At 27.5% G+C, this 17,188-nt stretch overlaps 2 protein-coding genes and 1 non-coding gene across 4 annotated transcripts; 2 read left to right on the forward strand and 1 right to left on the reverse strand.

Moving 5' to 3' along the window:
* The first annotated feature begins 1,057 nt into the window (after window positions 1-1,057).
* LOC101505471 (glucan endo-1,3-beta-glucosidase 1) lies at window positions 1,058-3,962 on the forward strand. Its single transcript, XM_004486112.4, has 3 exons — window positions 1,058-2,559; window positions 3,270-3,297; window positions 3,460-3,962. The coding sequence occupies exons 1-3, from the start codon at window positions 1,200-1,202 to the stop codon at window positions 3,629-3,631; spliced, it is 1,560 nt and encodes a 519-aa protein (XP_004486169.1). The 5' UTR covers window positions 1,058-1,199; the 3' UTR covers window positions 3,632-3,962.
* Window positions 3,963-7,449: 3,487 nt separating this feature from the next.
* On the reverse strand, window positions 7,450-7,522 carry TRNAF-GAA (transfer RNA phenylalanine (anticodon GAA)). Its single transcript has one exon. It is a non-coding gene; the product is annotated as a tRNA-Phe (tRNA).
* Window positions 7,523-12,461: 4,939 nt separating this feature from the next.
* Window positions 12,462-16,319, forward strand: LOC101502381 (uncharacterized). 2 transcript variants are annotated; one of them, XM_004486254.4, is made up of 6 exons: window positions 12,462-12,819; window positions 13,061-13,137; window positions 13,268-13,304; window positions 14,868-14,973; window positions 15,078-15,198; window positions 15,953-16,319. In XM_004486254.4, exons 1-6 carry the CDS (start codon window positions 12,579-12,581, stop codon window positions 16,055-16,057), a joined length of 687 nt encoding a protein of 228 aa, XP_004486311.3. In that variant the 5' UTR covers window positions 12,462-12,578; the 3' UTR covers window positions 16,058-16,319. The 2 variants fall into 2 exon arrangements, with proteins under 2 accessions (XP_004486311.3, XP_027186622.1); XM_027330821.2 differs by having other exon boundaries at window positions 14,871-14,973.
* Window positions 16,320-17,188: the final 869 nt, after the last annotated feature.

A 17,188-nucleotide genomic window follows, 5' to 3' on the forward strand; every position in this document is an offset into this window, starting at 1 on the left:
CCAAAGTAAACAATACTTTAAAAATGGACTTAAGACCTAAACATGTTTCAAATGGATATTATGTTAGTGGGAAGGATAGTAAAATAATTTGATTACTCAGGCTTGTTTAACCATAACATGACATTATGTGATTAATCAACCTCAATTAAGATCTAAGCAACTTAAGCATTAAGTTTCCACTAATTATGTTTTAATTCAAGTTATACTCCTTCCAAACTTAATTATTATAAGAAACAAATGTTTTTATATGCTGGATATAAATACTAGCAAATGCTTACCAATTTATTCATATATTTAATATTGTGAGTGATGGCCATTAATACTAAGAATCTATAAGTAAATGTTTTTATAAAATAAAGATATATTAGTAAAAAGATATTTTTATTGAAATTAAAAAATTAAGTGTTGTTAATCGTCATTCATAATAATTAATAACGGCCAAATTAAATAATAATCTTACTTATAACAATCTAGTCGTGAAGGAATAACAATTGACCTAAAAAAAACAATTGACTCAAAGAAAAATGTAGGAGTAACACATTAATACTATCTCTTCTATTTTTTTTTCTAGGAATTAGAGAATTATAAAAATAAAATAAATAATATTACCTTTGTTTTCAATTATAAACAGTACTTGAGTCACAGATATAATAGGACAATTGTCTTACTATAAGTGGGTGTTTGAGTTAACTATTATTCTAGTCATTAAAAATATACAACGCTGTTTCTTTATTTGATTTACAAAAATATCAAATTAATTTGAAAATTATCATCATAATCTATAAAAAATATAATTTATTCGTCAGAAGTTTCAAGATTGAAGTTTTTTTATCACTACCATGGTAGTCGGTAGATAATGGAAAGTAGTTGGACCACACATCGTCAGAAAACAAGTTATGCATTCCAAAATCTAGTGTTCTTATTTTCTCCTCTCATCATCTATTTTACCTGACAAATTCAGGAAATTTATGAGTGTCGGTTTCACCAGAATTCAATGATGGGGGGATACTTTACACAATCCAGTATTGGAGTAAAAAGTGTTAAAGCTAGTGCTCTGCAGCACAGCACAAACACACTGTCATAGTTTCTTCATTCAATTGAGTCATCCACCTATGTCAGCTACAACACCACCTTAATTCCAATTTCAAACCCAAAAACAGAAACACCATCAAAGAACCTTTCCACAAAACAATGCAAGAATGAAAAAGAATCAAGTTTTTTCCATCCAGTTATTTTTCCTCTTATTATCCTTTATCCCAATCTCAAACCAAATTCAAACCAACAAAGAAAAACAACCATTCATAGGAGTAAACATTGGCACAGACGTTTCAAATCTAATTCCACCAACAGAGTTAGTAACATTTCTGAAACAACAAAAAATCACACACATCCGTCTCTACGATTCAAACACCGACATCCTCGGAGCTTTGTCGGAAACCAACATCCACGTCATCATCAGTGTACCAAACAACCAACTCCTCGCTATTGGTTCCTCCAACACCACCGCTTCTTCATGGATCCACAAAAACGTCGTCGTTTTCTACCCCAAAACCCTAATTACCGGAATTTCCGTCGGCGATGAAGTTCTCACAACCGTCCCTTCCTCTGCTCCTCTTCTTCTCCCTGCTCTTCAATCTCTTCACTCCGCACTTGTCACTTCAAATCTTCATAACCAAATTTACCTTTCTACCCCTCACTCTTCTTCCATAATCATTGACCCTTTTCCTCCTTCTCAAGCTTTCTTCAACCAAACACTTTCTTCTTCAATTCTCCTCCCTCTTCTTCAATTCCATTCACAAACAAATTCACCTTTGATGTTAAACCTTTACCCTTACTATGTCTTCATGCAGAACAATGGTGTTGTTCCTCTTGAAACCTCTCTGTTCAAACCTTCTAAGGATATGGTGGACCCCAACACTCTTCTTCACTACACCAACGTTTTCGACGCGATGATCGATGCCGCTTATTTCTCGATGAAGAATCTTAATGTTACTGATGTTGTTGTTCTTGTTACAGAAACTGGTTGGCCTTCAAAGGGTGATTCGAATGAACCTTATGCAACAAAAGAAAATGCTGATACTTACAATTCAAATTTAATTAAGCATGTTTTCGATCGTAGTGGAACGCCTTTGAATCCGGAAATAACTTCTAGTGTTTTTATATATGAACTTTTCAATGAGGATTTGAGGTCTCCGCCTTTGTCGGAGGCGAATTGGGGTTTGTTTTATGGGAATGTTACGCCTGTTTATTTGCTTCATGTGTCGGGGATTGGAAGTTTTCTTGCTAATGATAATGCTAATGAGACTTATTGTGTTGTTAATGTGGATGATGATGATGGTGGTGGTGTTGATTATAAGACTTTGCAGGCTGCTTTGGATTGGAGTTGTGGACCTGGACGGGCGAATTGTTCGGAGATTCAACCTGGGGAAAGTTGTTATTTGCCTAATAATGTTAAGAATCATGCTTCTTATGCTTTTGATAGTTATTATCAGAATCAAGGGAAGTCTATTGGGTCTTGTGATTTCAAAGGAGCTGCTATGATCACCACTACTGACCCTAGTGAGTGTCATATCTATGACTCTATTCTTAGTTATTTTTGCTTTATTTTTAGAGTTTTTATGCCATTGCTCTTGAATTGATATGTGCTTGAATTTCAATCATGGATTGTAATGTGTTGCTAATTGCTTCATTGGAAATTTGGGATTTTAATTTTACATTACTTTTAGAGGTATGGATTATGCAATTTAGACCATATGGTCAATATGACATAGCTCCCATTTTGACTTTGTAAATCCAATTCCAAATACTAGCTCGAAATGTGAGTCGTAGTTGTTCGATCAAAATCGGATGGTTTGGATTGCAATTCAGATTTCAGACCGTCAGATCAAGATGGCATGACTCACATTTTGACTTTGTATTTTTGATTTAAAATACGAAGTCAAAACGCGAGTTGTTCGATTAAAATCATATCACATTTTGATAGCCTTTTGAGGGGGAGGTGTTCCAATTTTTCATGTAGTTGATATGAATTTGAAATCCTTCATGTTTTACCAAATTATTTTACTTTATGATATACTAATTGGAGTTGATGGCCTAAGATATAGAAAAAGGCTTGTGCAAGGAAAACTTCAAAATGATTCAAGTAGTGTATTGGTTCAAAATAGGTGCAAACTTTTGTTTGCCTTTCTCTTTCTTGTCTATTCCATGTGTAACAGTTGTGATTAATGACATTTTTTTTTTACCTTTTCTTGTTGGGAATACCTTTGCAGGTCATGGAAGCTGCATTTTTCCTGGAAGGTATAAGATATAATATTGTCTGTTTAGTTTCCATATTGGTTCTTTCCTTTTTCTTTTAATAAATAAGAACTTTATTGTTCTTCAAATCTGAACATTGGTGATTTTTAATTTCACTACTTGATTCTTTACCTAAAAGTATGTTTTCTGGTTGATGTGATGCAGTAAAAAGTTAAGCAAAGAGACAAAGCAAGTAGTGAATTCTACTCAGTTAAGCAATGCAGGGAAGAAGTTGAGGTTCAAAATCTTTAGCAGCACCAAAATAAAAGAAATAAACAACATTTTGCACATATATTACTTGGTTGCTTTAATCACTATGTGGCTATTCCTTTTGTAAGGCGCAAAAAATTTTTTCTTGGGGATTGGGAAGTAGGGGACTTAAGTAGGATTTGATTATTTTGATTATTCTTTTTGCAAAGGATAAGAGAAAAGGAATTCTGGTTGACCTAGTGTTCTAAACTTAGTGCTTAAGAATTAAGATAGTTCTTCCTTTTAGGAATGTAGGGTGTATAATGTTCACATGGGTGAGGGAGGTAGGTTATTGTAATTAAATATGTATCTCTTGATATTATATTGGTTAATTTGTAATGTATGGGCATAATAAGAATGAATGTTCCTGTATGAATAATTTATATGTGAAGAGAGTGATAAGACACAAGGATCCTTAATTTGTTTCCAAATTTTTATTGAATGTCTATGAACTCAACATTATTGATATATTACCAATGAAATGCCATAAGCTATTCATATAAAAAAGGAAGAAGGACTTTATTATTTACTTTGGATGAGTGAGTTTTGTTTGGGCTATCATTTTATTGACGATAAACTCTCATTTCAAGAGTAAACCACCAAAATTATATTTGACTTTATAGAATGTTTTCTACTTGGTAAGCGTTGCTAAATGTCATGACATGTTTGTTAAATATAATGTTAGCAATTGAAATTGTCATTAACTTTGTAAGACGTTCAAAAATTGGTTTACGAGAATATTTTATTTTATTTTAGTATTCAATTTTATAAAACGCTTCTAGAATACATTATTTTATGAATGTTTGTTACCAAATATTGTGAATGATGATGATGTGTCTCTTAAGTGTATTGTTCTCGGTTATGATCACACATAAAATAATTCAAAATATTTAAAATTATAAAATAAAGAGCATAATTATAGGTCTAATGTTATTTTTTTATCTTTATTAACACTTCATATTCTTCACTACTATATTGTGTATTGTAAAAAAAATAATTATTCTTTCTCTCACAAACACCACGGCACGTGTATTTACAAAAATAAAATGCTTTTTAATATAAAGTGATCAAACTATATTAAAGCTCTAAATAAATATAAATTTTATAAGCATCTTATCTCTTTTAGCAAAAGATAATCCATTAAAAGAGGGACCACATACCAAACAAACCGATTTAAACCAAAATTACTATCATTGCTATTTAAAATAATAATTATGCACAAAAATTGAATGGAAGATGAAAAACCAACAGGTACATTTCTGCCTCTTCGACGTGAAGGATGAGGAACAATCGATTTCTTCATAATGCACAAAGTCGTAAGAGGAAAATAAAGTTCCAACAAAGAGAAGCAAAGACAACAAAGATTATGACACTTAGAGCATCTACAACGGGAGTGAAAATGAGTTTGTCCGTCAGCGTGTAATTACTTAACTTCCAGTTTTTTGTTGGTTCACCGTTGGAATTGTGCCAATGTGTCATCACGCTACTGTCAGGAAGGAACGGTGTTTCATAGCAGTTACCTTTTTTTTGTTTTTTTTTCTATCTACTTTCATAATTTAATAATAATATAATTATAACCGCTGTCTTTTATTAATTTATTAATAATAATAAATATATCATTTTTTATTAATTTATAGCCGTTAACTTCTTTTTAATTTATTAAATAATAATAATTTTGTAACCATTACCTTTTTTTTATGATGTGGCACAGTGGACCCATATTGAGTTCACCGTAGATGCTCTTAATTGTCCTATTTATTCTGTAGTTTCCAATATTTTGTATTCTTTTCTCTACGGCAAGAACTTTCAATAACACATATGACAGACAAGTCATCTTTAGTTTAGTAATCAACATTCACAAAATGAAGAAATTTGAAAAATATTTTATAAAGTCGAACACTAAAAAGTGGAATATTCATATAGAATAATTAACACTTAAGGATTATTTTTGTTTTCAACATTACACTTAAGGAACATTTCATTAACATTAACAATGTTTAGTAACAAATTCTATAGAATAATTAATTTAAATTTTTTTTACAAAATCAATAATCATATTAAAATATTCATACTCTCAAATAGAGTTGTCAAATGAGTTGGTCGTGTCCAACTCAAATAGAACTATCAAATCAGATTCATTTTGTAATGAATGCAAATATTTAAGAGTGACCTTATCGGTATGGGTTGCAAGGGATTTGGGAAAATCCTATTTCTTTTTCTTTAAAAAAAATTAATACTTCAAATTTGTTAAATAAAAATATTAGATCTCTTAAACCAACAATGTATATAACATATAACACCATATTAGAGGACGAGAAGACAACACTTCTAACAAATTTAAGTGAAATTTTAAATTTTTAACTTTTAGGTGTTTATTTTTCTAATTTAATGATTTTAGACTTTATTAAGTTTTTTAAAAGTGAATTGAGGTGTACGGATAAATTTTAAAAGATAATTTTTTTGACAATGAAAAGACAAAGAAAATTAAGAAATCTCATTAATAATGGGACATTTAAACTAGGCCAAATGAACGGAGCCAATAAGACTCAATTGTTTTTGGGGTACCTTTTTATTGTCCGACCCAAATGTGAAATGAGGGTGCGACTGTCTCAACCCTTTAGATCTGTTTCATTTTGTAGGTATATTCTTTATTTTAATGACGAAGAAATAATAAATGGACTTTTATTTTAAGTAAATATGAAATTTGGTCTATAAAATTGTCAGTGTCAGTCAAATTAGTCTATGAATTTTATAAATTGACAAATATATTATTGTCATTGTAAAATATAAATAAAAAAATTTATGTGTAAACTTTTGTCGTTAAATATTTTGATTTGACATTGTAATTGAATATGTGACTTATCTACATTAATCCCACATCAATGTAATCTTTCCGCATATAAATTTGTCGATGAAATTTCGTTATCTCAGAAATGAATTTGAAAACAATTGTAATTGTGCATTAACTAATTATGAACACAAATCAATGAAAAATTTAAATTTCATAGAAAAATTAGTTCGCATTGGGATGACGTCGATAAGTGATCAATGTAGAGGGGCCAAATATTCAATTAACATGTGAGATTATAATTTCTAACGATTTTATAGATGTATTTGTCAATTTAAAAAATTTAATTAAAAATTAATTTGCCTAACATTTACAATTCGAATGACTAATTTATCTATTCACTTCTTTATTTTTGATGGAGAATTGAATTCAAAAATGCAGCCACTTGATGAGTGTATAATAGAAGGTTAACTATAATATTGAGTTAAAAAATCTTTAGTTCATAAATTAAAGATTTCTATTTGATTATAATATTGAAAAAACACATAAGTCTCACATAGATAATAGATAGAACTCTACAATAGTTTACAAAAAAAAAACATTTTTCATTTTGAAAACTGATTTTATACGAACGAATTAAATCTAATATAAAACACAAGATATAAAATACAAACTAATATCGTTCAAAACACAAACTAGACTCTTTACGGAGATTTATTTTATACTTCTGGATTGGCCTCATTGGTTGTGTATGTGTTGGCACATAGACAGGACCCCGTTCAAAGCATGCAGCTTATGGGCAATAACATCAAAGCTGGCACATTTTCATCAAAAAACAGACTAAAATTAATCAACATACAAATGTTAATCCAATAAACAGCAAGGAGCTAAGAAATTTCTCAAGAATTTGATATATATAGATATATATAAATAAAATTCCACAAGAAGAACCATAACATGTTACTTCTGGTCCAGCTATTGAAAGTCGTTGTTCACATGTTCTTCAAAGTCGATTGGGTTGTTTTGTTTAAGAGATGAGATTAATTATAAGCTAGGCAGGATATAGTGGCATGATTGCAACTGTGTTTTGTCTCGCATGAAAAATAAAACAAAACAATTGCGGTGAGCGTGGATCGAACACGCGACCTTCAGATCTTCAGTCTGACGCTCTCCCAACTGAGCTATCCCCGCTTTGATGATTAACTACGCATCGCTTAATACCTGTACGGAATTTGTCTTTCATTTACGAACACTGTTTTGGTATACGAAGCACACGAGTATTTGAATTCGGATTTTGTCTTTCTTCAACTAGTTTGTTTTATTAAGTCATAAGGAGGTCATAGACCAAAGTCCAAACTAACGATTTTTACTTATCTCTGATTTTTTTGATTTATATATAATCTTATTGAACTAAATCATATTTATCCATTTTCTCTCGTTAAATATCAGAAATAAGTACATAACAATTTTTAATCTTATAAAAACGAATCAATATTGTTAAAATCTTATTAACAATCAACTTTGTCACGATATATTTAGAATAATCCTCTTTTGATTTGTAACATTTTTTATTTTTTGATTTTTTTTAATTTATTTTCATATTGCTAATGATTTTATAATAAAAAAAATACAGAAAGAATAATATTCAAAATATAACGACAAATCAATTTTTTTGTTAACCCAAGGCATCATAAATCTCCAACTTCAGGATATGAAAATCATATATATATTTTTTTATAAATTTGTTTAAGTTATACATAGTCGATTATTATATAATTTTATGATAAATTAATAATTAATCAATTATATATAAAAATATAATTAAATGTATATTTTGTTAATTATTTTAATTTTTAAATGTTTATTTTATTACTTAATTTAATTTTTAAATGTATTTTTTAATAATTAATTGGATCCATAATATTACTCACGAAAGATAAGTTTTATGATGTATTTAATTTTAATATATTTAATATTATAATAGTTGCACTGTACACATTTTAAAAGGTCTTTATATATATATAAATATTAATTAATGTTTTGATCATGCATGGTCTCCAAAATATTAATTTTTAATTTTGCACCGTCCTGATATTATAATTTTAAAAACATGTAAGTAATAATCTTTTGAATTTGAGTTTCTTTTTCCTCACAATCACGGTATTTTGAAAGAGAAGGTCTATAATATGGGATCAATAGAGTCCAAATAAAATTATTTCAACCAACAAATTAGGTAGTGCGCATATTTGGATGAGTGGTGAGTTTAACGAAATTATATTTAATGTTGTAAATTTTTCCTTAACTCATGGTGACGACATATTGTTATGGTTATATTAAATTTAGTGTCAATTCAAATATATAGTTTTGAGTGAGTCGTTCGATCACTTAAGATAAATTAAAATCTATGGATGTTTTTATTTTATGAATCTATGGTTTATTTTGAACGGTAGAAATAAGGACGAGAGAGGTTGAGAAAAGACAGTTAGAAGAGAGATCATTCATTTTTTCTGATTCGTTTAGCGATGAAATTACACAAGAGAGATGTAACACAAGGGTCCCACCATCTTTTTAATCTTCGCTCATCAACCAAGAAATGGAGAAGCAGTGTGACACATTCCATATGCAATGTTACCAATTATTGAAATGTGCAAATAGTCTAATAGGATGTATCCTATTTGTTTTATTTATTTATTATAATTTAATAAAATGAGGTTGATTTTAAGTTAAATATATTTTTAATTTTTATAAAAATACGATATTTATAGTTTAATCTCTAAACATAATTTACTAACTTCTAGTCTCTATTTTAATTTTTTAGAAATTTTTTTAAAGGCTAAAAATATCATTTTTTATATAAAAAAATTCACAATAGAAATTAAAAGAAAATTAAATTTTTAAATTGATTTTATTAATTTTTTTAATTATTAAAATTTGAAGAAGACCTTCTAAATGTTAAAACGGCCCTGCGTATATACCCCTGCGTTTTGCTCAATATACATTCATTCCTGTGAATAAAGTTTCAGTAGTTAACTCCTTCATCTTTTCTTTGTTGTCATTTATTATTGCATTGCAAAAGGTTTTATTTTTCAATTGAGTGCCTAAAGTTTGTAAACTCTAGTGGGTAGCTTCACGGTGGTCAGTGAAATATATTTTATATAAACTTCATTATATTTAGTCGATCAATCATTAATTTATTTAACTTTAATTAAATAAATTAAGCTATTTACTTAATTAATATAAAAATAAATTAACTGTGCTAAGAAATAAGAAAATTAAATAATATCAGCTATATATTAATTTTTTAAATTTAAGGATATTTCTGTTTTTTTACAAATTATTATATTTTTGTCTTCTTATTTTTTATTCAACCAAACAAGTGAGTGAGAAAACACACTTCTTTCCCTTTTATTTTTTCTTTCTTTTAGACCAAATAAAGTATAAAATCTACTCTATTTCTCACACATTTCTTAAGTAAATCTACTCTATTTCTCACAAATCTACTTTATATTAAATTTATTATATTTCTCATCAATTGAATATGAGATTTATTGATGTTTTTAAAATATTTTATTTTTCAAAATATTTCTTAAGTAAAAATCTATCAAAATTAATAAAAATACGTAAATTTTGACTTAAATGGTATTTTGTTGCATCAAAATAATTATTGATGCTTCAAAATTATGATGCAAAATTTGAAAAAAAAACTAAATTTGTTGATATTTTTGGTGTGAATGTTGATACTAGTCCTTGCAAAATTATAATTACTTACAATATTTTTTCGTAAAATATATTTATGAGAATATAATATTAATGTGAGATGAATATAAGTAAGTTACATATTCAATTTCAATGTTATATATATAAAAACAAATTTGACGGTAAAAGTTTATAAATTAAATTGATACTCTTTGATCGCTAAAAGTTTATAAATTAGATTGATACTTTTGATCACTGTTGTAAGAAAAAAAATCTTAATTTTGTCACTATTACAAACAAAAATTAATTAAAATTTAATTCATTTAATATTATTATTTCAAATATATCCTTAATTTAATTCAAAATATTTAATATTAATAATTAAATGTTTGATATTTAACTTGTGTTTGACATTTGATAAATTTAACTTGTGTTTGACATTTGATAAATTTAACTTGTATTTAACATTTAATAATTAATTATATTTAACTACATTTTTTATATTTATAAAAATAATTTTTTTATAATAATAATTAAAGAACATATTACAATTTTAAAAATATATTTATTAATTTATAAAAAATTTATAAAATTTAAATAGTAATTTAACCGAAATTTACGTTCCAATAACCCATTTGTCTCTCTATTGCATCAATCAAAATATGAAATTCACATAGTATTTCTCTCTCTGTCTCTATCTTATGTAAAACCTTCAAATTTTTTAGGGATTCAACTAGAGTGGAACGCAACTTACACAACCTTAGTATGCGCGCGTTTGCGTACGCGTGTCTAAACCATTTGGTTTCAGTTGAAGCAGTTGGTGATTTTCCACATAGAGTTTGAGTATGCCAGTGATATCACCAATCTCAAACTGCTTAATAACACTTACTCACCAATGCTAACTCCCAAACAAGGTGTAAACATGAGAGGAAACTCAGACATGTGAATATATCTACGTGGCAACACATGTTTTCATCTCATTGGTTGTTGAATTAACATAGCGTGTGAACGTGCGTGACCAAATTAAAGTATCTCAATTAAATTCTGAACCTAAATATAAGGAGCTTTTATAAATGAAAGAAATTTATTTGCCTGCGTAATGTATATTGGCTTGGCTTTATAACAAAGAGAGCGGAATACTGGAGCTATATTAATTGTTCCTTTTTTATAAGACATTCAATCTTGCTTATGTCATTCTTTTTTGCCATATTTTGACCATGTCTTAAGTCCATATTTTTTGTCTAAGCCTGCAAATTTCCTATTACTCACAAGTTTTCAGTTTTTACAGTACTGTATCACAACTATTCAATTCTACGGTCAATTTCATTTCTTTTGGTTACAAAGTTTTAGATTTTCTTTTTTTAATAAATTTTTTATGTTGACACAGGTACTTTTTAGAGACATTTATAATTACTCCTTTTTTTTTACTAGGATAAAATTTGAAAAATCAATTATAACATACAATAAAAATTTATATATAATTTGGGTAAATTCTTTTATACCTATAAAAAATGTAGCTAAATATCAACACCTATAAGAAAAAAATAAATACAAAAAGTTAAATTATTTTAAAAATAATAAATAAATAAAATAATATAACTTCAAACGATTGATTGTTGTGTATTATACTCAACCAATCTTCAGATAAGGTACAATATTAATGTTCATCCATAACTTATTAACTGAATAATTTTAAATTCGAAGTCAAACCAAAAAAGCTTGAATTTTATGTGCCAACTTCCCTTGGCTATTAACTTCCCTTCTCTAGATACAAATTACAATTTTTCATTTTTCTTGTCCCTTTTAAAAAGTATCTTTTAAAATTTTAATTATATTAATTAATTTTTTTTACCAATATATTACATTTTTTTACAATATATATATAGTAAAAATATACACTAATCTTCCTTTTAACAAATAAACTTATAATTAATTTAAATCACCAATAAATCGAAATACTTGAATCAACTATATGTAATAACAGTCGTACGAGAGTACGATCTTTGAGACTATGTAAAATTACATGGCCATAAAAAAAATTTAACACCATGATTAAAAAAAAATTTAGCAGCACTTTATTTTTAGATTTGATTTGAACAGAAATAAATTTTGAGATGATAGATTCGAAGTTGATTAGTAAAAATAAAAGATATTGTAAGTTGTTGTTGAAGTATATTGGTAATAATAAATAAGTATATAAGAGATGATTCTTTTCCTTAAGAGACAAAGAATGTCTAGAAAAGACCGAAGGAATGTCTAAAGAAAATGATATCACAATACAAAGACCTAGCCCCATTCACTTTTTAACCTTTCATTTTCACCCAATGATGAAGGCATTTTTGAACAATTTTTTGGTTTCAGAGTTTCAGTGTCTGAAATTTTCCTTTTATCCATCGAAACTCTTTAGGACTAAACTGACCCTTGGAAAAAGGGGTACAAAAAAGCTGCACAAAAGGACAACAATTTCTGCTACACAACGTTACTTAGTATTTATTCTCTTTTGTTTCTTCATAAGACCACCTTCACCACTCTACCCCTCCCCTTCTCAACAATGAAGATTGAAATTCAAACTATGTCTTCATCATCTTCTTCTCTTATTAGCGGTGTTGTTGATAATAATCCTTCTTCACACTTGACTCAGCTACGAACTCCTTCTCATTTGATTCAACAGATGAGTCTAAAACCACCTATGGTCAGACCTTATGTTCGATCCAAAATGCCTCGCCTTCGATGGACACCAGATCTTCACCGTTGCTTCGTCCATGCAGTTCATAGGCTTGGAGGAGAAGACAGTAAACTACCTTGCCCTTTTACAATATTTTATTCTGGCTATTTTTTGTTTTTTTAATTTCTCTATATTTAATAATTTCAGGTGATCCATCATGTCTTCAACAAAAAAAAAAAAAAACCTTAATTTTCTATTGCTAACATAACATTTAAATTTTCCATAAAAAACATAACATATAAATTGTAAGTAAGCATTGGTATGTTAATTTGATTAATGGTGAACCTTTTTGTTGGTTTTATTTACAGGGGCCACACCAAAGTTAGTTTTACAACTAATGAATGTAAAGGGACTTACTATATCTCATGTTAAAAGCCACCTTCAGGTAATCTTTTTCTTCATTATAATGATGGAATTTTAAAAAAAGCCCATCTTGGTTTTCCTTCTTTTATGTTCTGTTTTTCTAAGAAAAAAAAAATAGTCCTAAAATATTGAAATATAAATGTAATTGACAGATGTACAGGAGCATGAAACACGAGCAGATGAATGAAGGTATGAATATTTATAAGCATGTTATAATGTCACGGAAAAAGATGTATGCATGTTGTAAATGGAAGAAATAGGTAGATGAATTGTACATTAGACATATTGTTTGGTACAATAGAGGAAATTAGGTATGTGAAAATAGAAAAGAAGATATATGTATATTTAAGAGTTATGACATATTATAGGAAGAAAATAGAGGAACAAACCAGAGATAGTGGACGTCACCATAACTGGCCTTCATATTCCCTCTTCCGTGACTATCAAAAAGAAAAGTTACGTCAAATATTCTTCCAGATTTTATTCCTACAAAATATATAATTTGTGTTGGATTTCGTCGACATCTGTTTATTCACTCAACTGTTTTCTTTTCAATTAACGTTGCTAAAACGTTTTTATTCAACTCATTTAAATTACCTTATTACAAAGTTTTATTTGGAAAAGGATTTCAATATATATATATATGACTTTTTAGTCAATTGCTGAAATTCAAGCTTTTCACACTAAATACTTCTGACTTTTCTGAACCGGTTATAACTTATAAGATTAATTTCTACTCAAGTGCTTACGTCACTTCTTTTAAAGTTCTTTGCCTCTCTTCAAGAATATGTTTCAATGAGATCTCGTCTAACCACGATCCTACAAACTCAATGATGCTCACTAAACAAGTTATATTGATTTGAGGGAAGATATTTTTTTTTAAATGAACTATCAGAAACTCAATTATTAGATTTTGAATTCAAACTCGACGTATGGTCGACGTATGATATTGAACTTAATAATTATATTATTTGTTATTTAAGTTAACATTTAAAGATATTTAAGATAAGATATGTTTTTGGTACATTTAGGAGAAATTTTTTAATACACAACATTTTAAATATAATATTGTTTTAATGATTATGTAATTAAATAAACTACTTAGAAATGAACTATAAATAAAAAAATAATTAAAAAATGAATATATTGATTTTATTTTTAATCAAATATATTAATTTTTAAATTTTTATTTATACTTTATTTCGAATGAGTATTTACTATTAAAGCGTATATCCATATATGCATATACAATTATTTGATGTTATATATTTTGAATATATTATATTATACATTAAAATAATAGTATAATAAAATATTTATTAGTTTTTGAATTTAATTTTAATTTATAGATATCGATAGTACACAAAAGTTTTATATACACATTCAATTAAATTTATCATTTAGATATATCAAAATATTACTAATTTTTAAAATAATTGCATAAATATATAAGTACAGTATATTGATTAACTATTTATAAACACGGACAATAAAATTTTATAAATATAATATATGAGATTGATTGCTATGCACCAATATAAATCTTTTATGCACATCAATCTAATTGAATCATGTCATAATTCGATTTTATTATGTTAGTTCTAATAGAATCATCTCCGCAAATATCTATAGGTTGAAATAGAATTAGATATGTGTAAATACCTTTACAGTGGCAATTTGAGTAAAAAAAAAAATTATAAAAAATTGAAATATAATAATTTGGTAAGTATGTGTAATGTAATATATATTTAGCAGCAGCAAGGAAGAATAATATGGCACTATTAGGTTCCACAGAATCCTCCTCAGCTGTTGTTCCGAGCTGCGGTACGGAAGATCTTGCTCGAACCCAAACTCAACGGTACATTTATTTTCTTTTTTTTATTTTTTATTTTTACCTCTCTCTTTTATGGTGCTTATAAATTTTGTGTTATGATTTAAGAATTGTTCTGTTAATTATTCCAGGAATGGTTATGAGCCAGAGTCTAGTTACAATAATGAATCGATTATAATTGGTGACGGCCATAACCAGAAGATGCACACTTACATCATCTTCAAGGGTATTCTCAGAACCGACACTGTTCAAGTAATTCTTTCCTCTTAATTTCTCCTTTACATAATATATATATATATGTTCGAATTAATTCTTTTTTTTTCAAATTAAAAGACTTATTAATCATCGGACATTAAACTTTCTTCATCTCACTGTCTCAAACTAACTCACTTTTTAACGTATTTTATCGTATTAGTTAAAATAAAATTAAAATGAGTCACATTAAATTGTATAATACCTACATTAATTTAATCAAATTAATATAAAATAATTTATTGAAATCAATGTATTAAAAAGTATAAATTAAATTTTATACAGCACTGTATTTTTTTGATGTATACATTCAATCAAATCTCCTGTGATGTTTGTTTATATTAGTTGAAAGTTGGTTGTAATAATTACTTGAAATCTATATGTAAATAATATTTTACACATGTGATAATTAATAATTATTTTTGGGTCTATTAGTACAAATATATTTTTTTTTATTTTAAAAAATAAGAAATTATATCATAATTAATTCACACAAATTTGGACTCGGAACAAAACGTCTAATTTAATTATTTGTCAATTGAACTAAAATTTATTATTTATACTTTTCTTTATTCTATACTTTATATCAAATATTTTATTAATATTACTTTTTGAAGTTATAATTTATAAAATATCTCTCAATTTTTTTTTCCGACTAAATCTCCACAAATATTTATTTGTTATGATTTGAGTCCTAGTGCATAGAAATTAATATGAAGTTTAAAACAATTCAATATTACATTTTGGTTTTCAGGCAAACATAAGAGAGCATCAAAGAGGCAGTTTACATGAATTGTTGACTCGGAGTGAGGCACGTGAAGACACAAATGATGTCTCTCTTGAGCTCACGCTCACCTGAATTCATGCTTCAAACACATAATAAGAACAAACCTCTCACCCCTTATTATGTTTATTTCTTTATCGTAGAACTTTAATGCAAAAGGTGCATAACTTGGAAGATTTTGTAACACCAATACTGCTCTAGTTAAGAACATATATAATGTCAATTAGTGTGGACCATAGTATATGATGAATTTTAACTGCATTTTTTCTTTGTGAATTCTAGCTTAGATGCATCTTATATAGAAACATGACCGTAGCTCTATTATTTTGTTTGAGTATGGGATGTTGTTGTTCTGTTCTGCCTAATTTATTAAATTGTTCTGTTTTTGCTGGTTGAGGTAGCATTTATGTTCTGAAATTTTTAAAAACAACTTATTGCAAACTAACTAAGACTTATAGTTTTCTTTTGGCAACCAAATTTTATGTCATTTAATTAACAATACAATGTTGAATTTTTTAAACAATTGTTTCGTTTGAGAATTGTATCAAAAGGTAAATGATCTTGCTTCTTTTTACTATTTTCTATTTCTCTGTTTTTTTTACTAAAAAATTAGTATTCATTCAAATGGTAGAATGCTTCCAAGGTGAACAAAATAAATTCAAAGTCGTCAAAACTAAAAATAATAAATATGCGAATAAATTCATTATGTTCATGTTAATAATATAAAATGATAAAATGTCTATAAATATGATAAGGTGAAAGTGTCTAAAATACTTATGTATCCAAACATATAACGTTAACACTAAAGTCATTGATTGAATATCTAATGAATTGAAATTAATTTTTCAATATGTACCAAACAAATACCTTAACAAGACGAACAAAATAAGGTCGCGTTCAACACAAAACCACGGTTGAAACACAAATGAAAAAAAAAATTATGCAAAAACTACTTAGATAAAAGGAGATAAAAAATGATTTTGATAAAAGAAAAAAGTCTTAAACCACGTCATCTCTGATAGACGACGAAGATGTTTAAGATAATGAGTACCACATGATTAATCAATATTAACAGACATAATATTCTGTTTGGTCACCGTTATATTGTGAGATTTGATCGCTGATAAGATTTCTGACCGGTGTGGGGAATGAAGATTGCAACGGTGGCGGCGACAAAGTTGCGAATGGAGATGGATTATTTGAATC

Source organism: Cicer arietinum, chromosome 1, assembly GCF_000331145.2.
Source record: "Cicer arietinum cultivar CDC Frontier isolate Library 1 chromosome 1, Cicar.CDCFrontier_v2.0, whole genome shotgun sequence".
NCBI lineage: Eukaryota > Viridiplantae > Streptophyta > Magnoliopsida > Fabales > Fabaceae > Cicer > Cicer arietinum.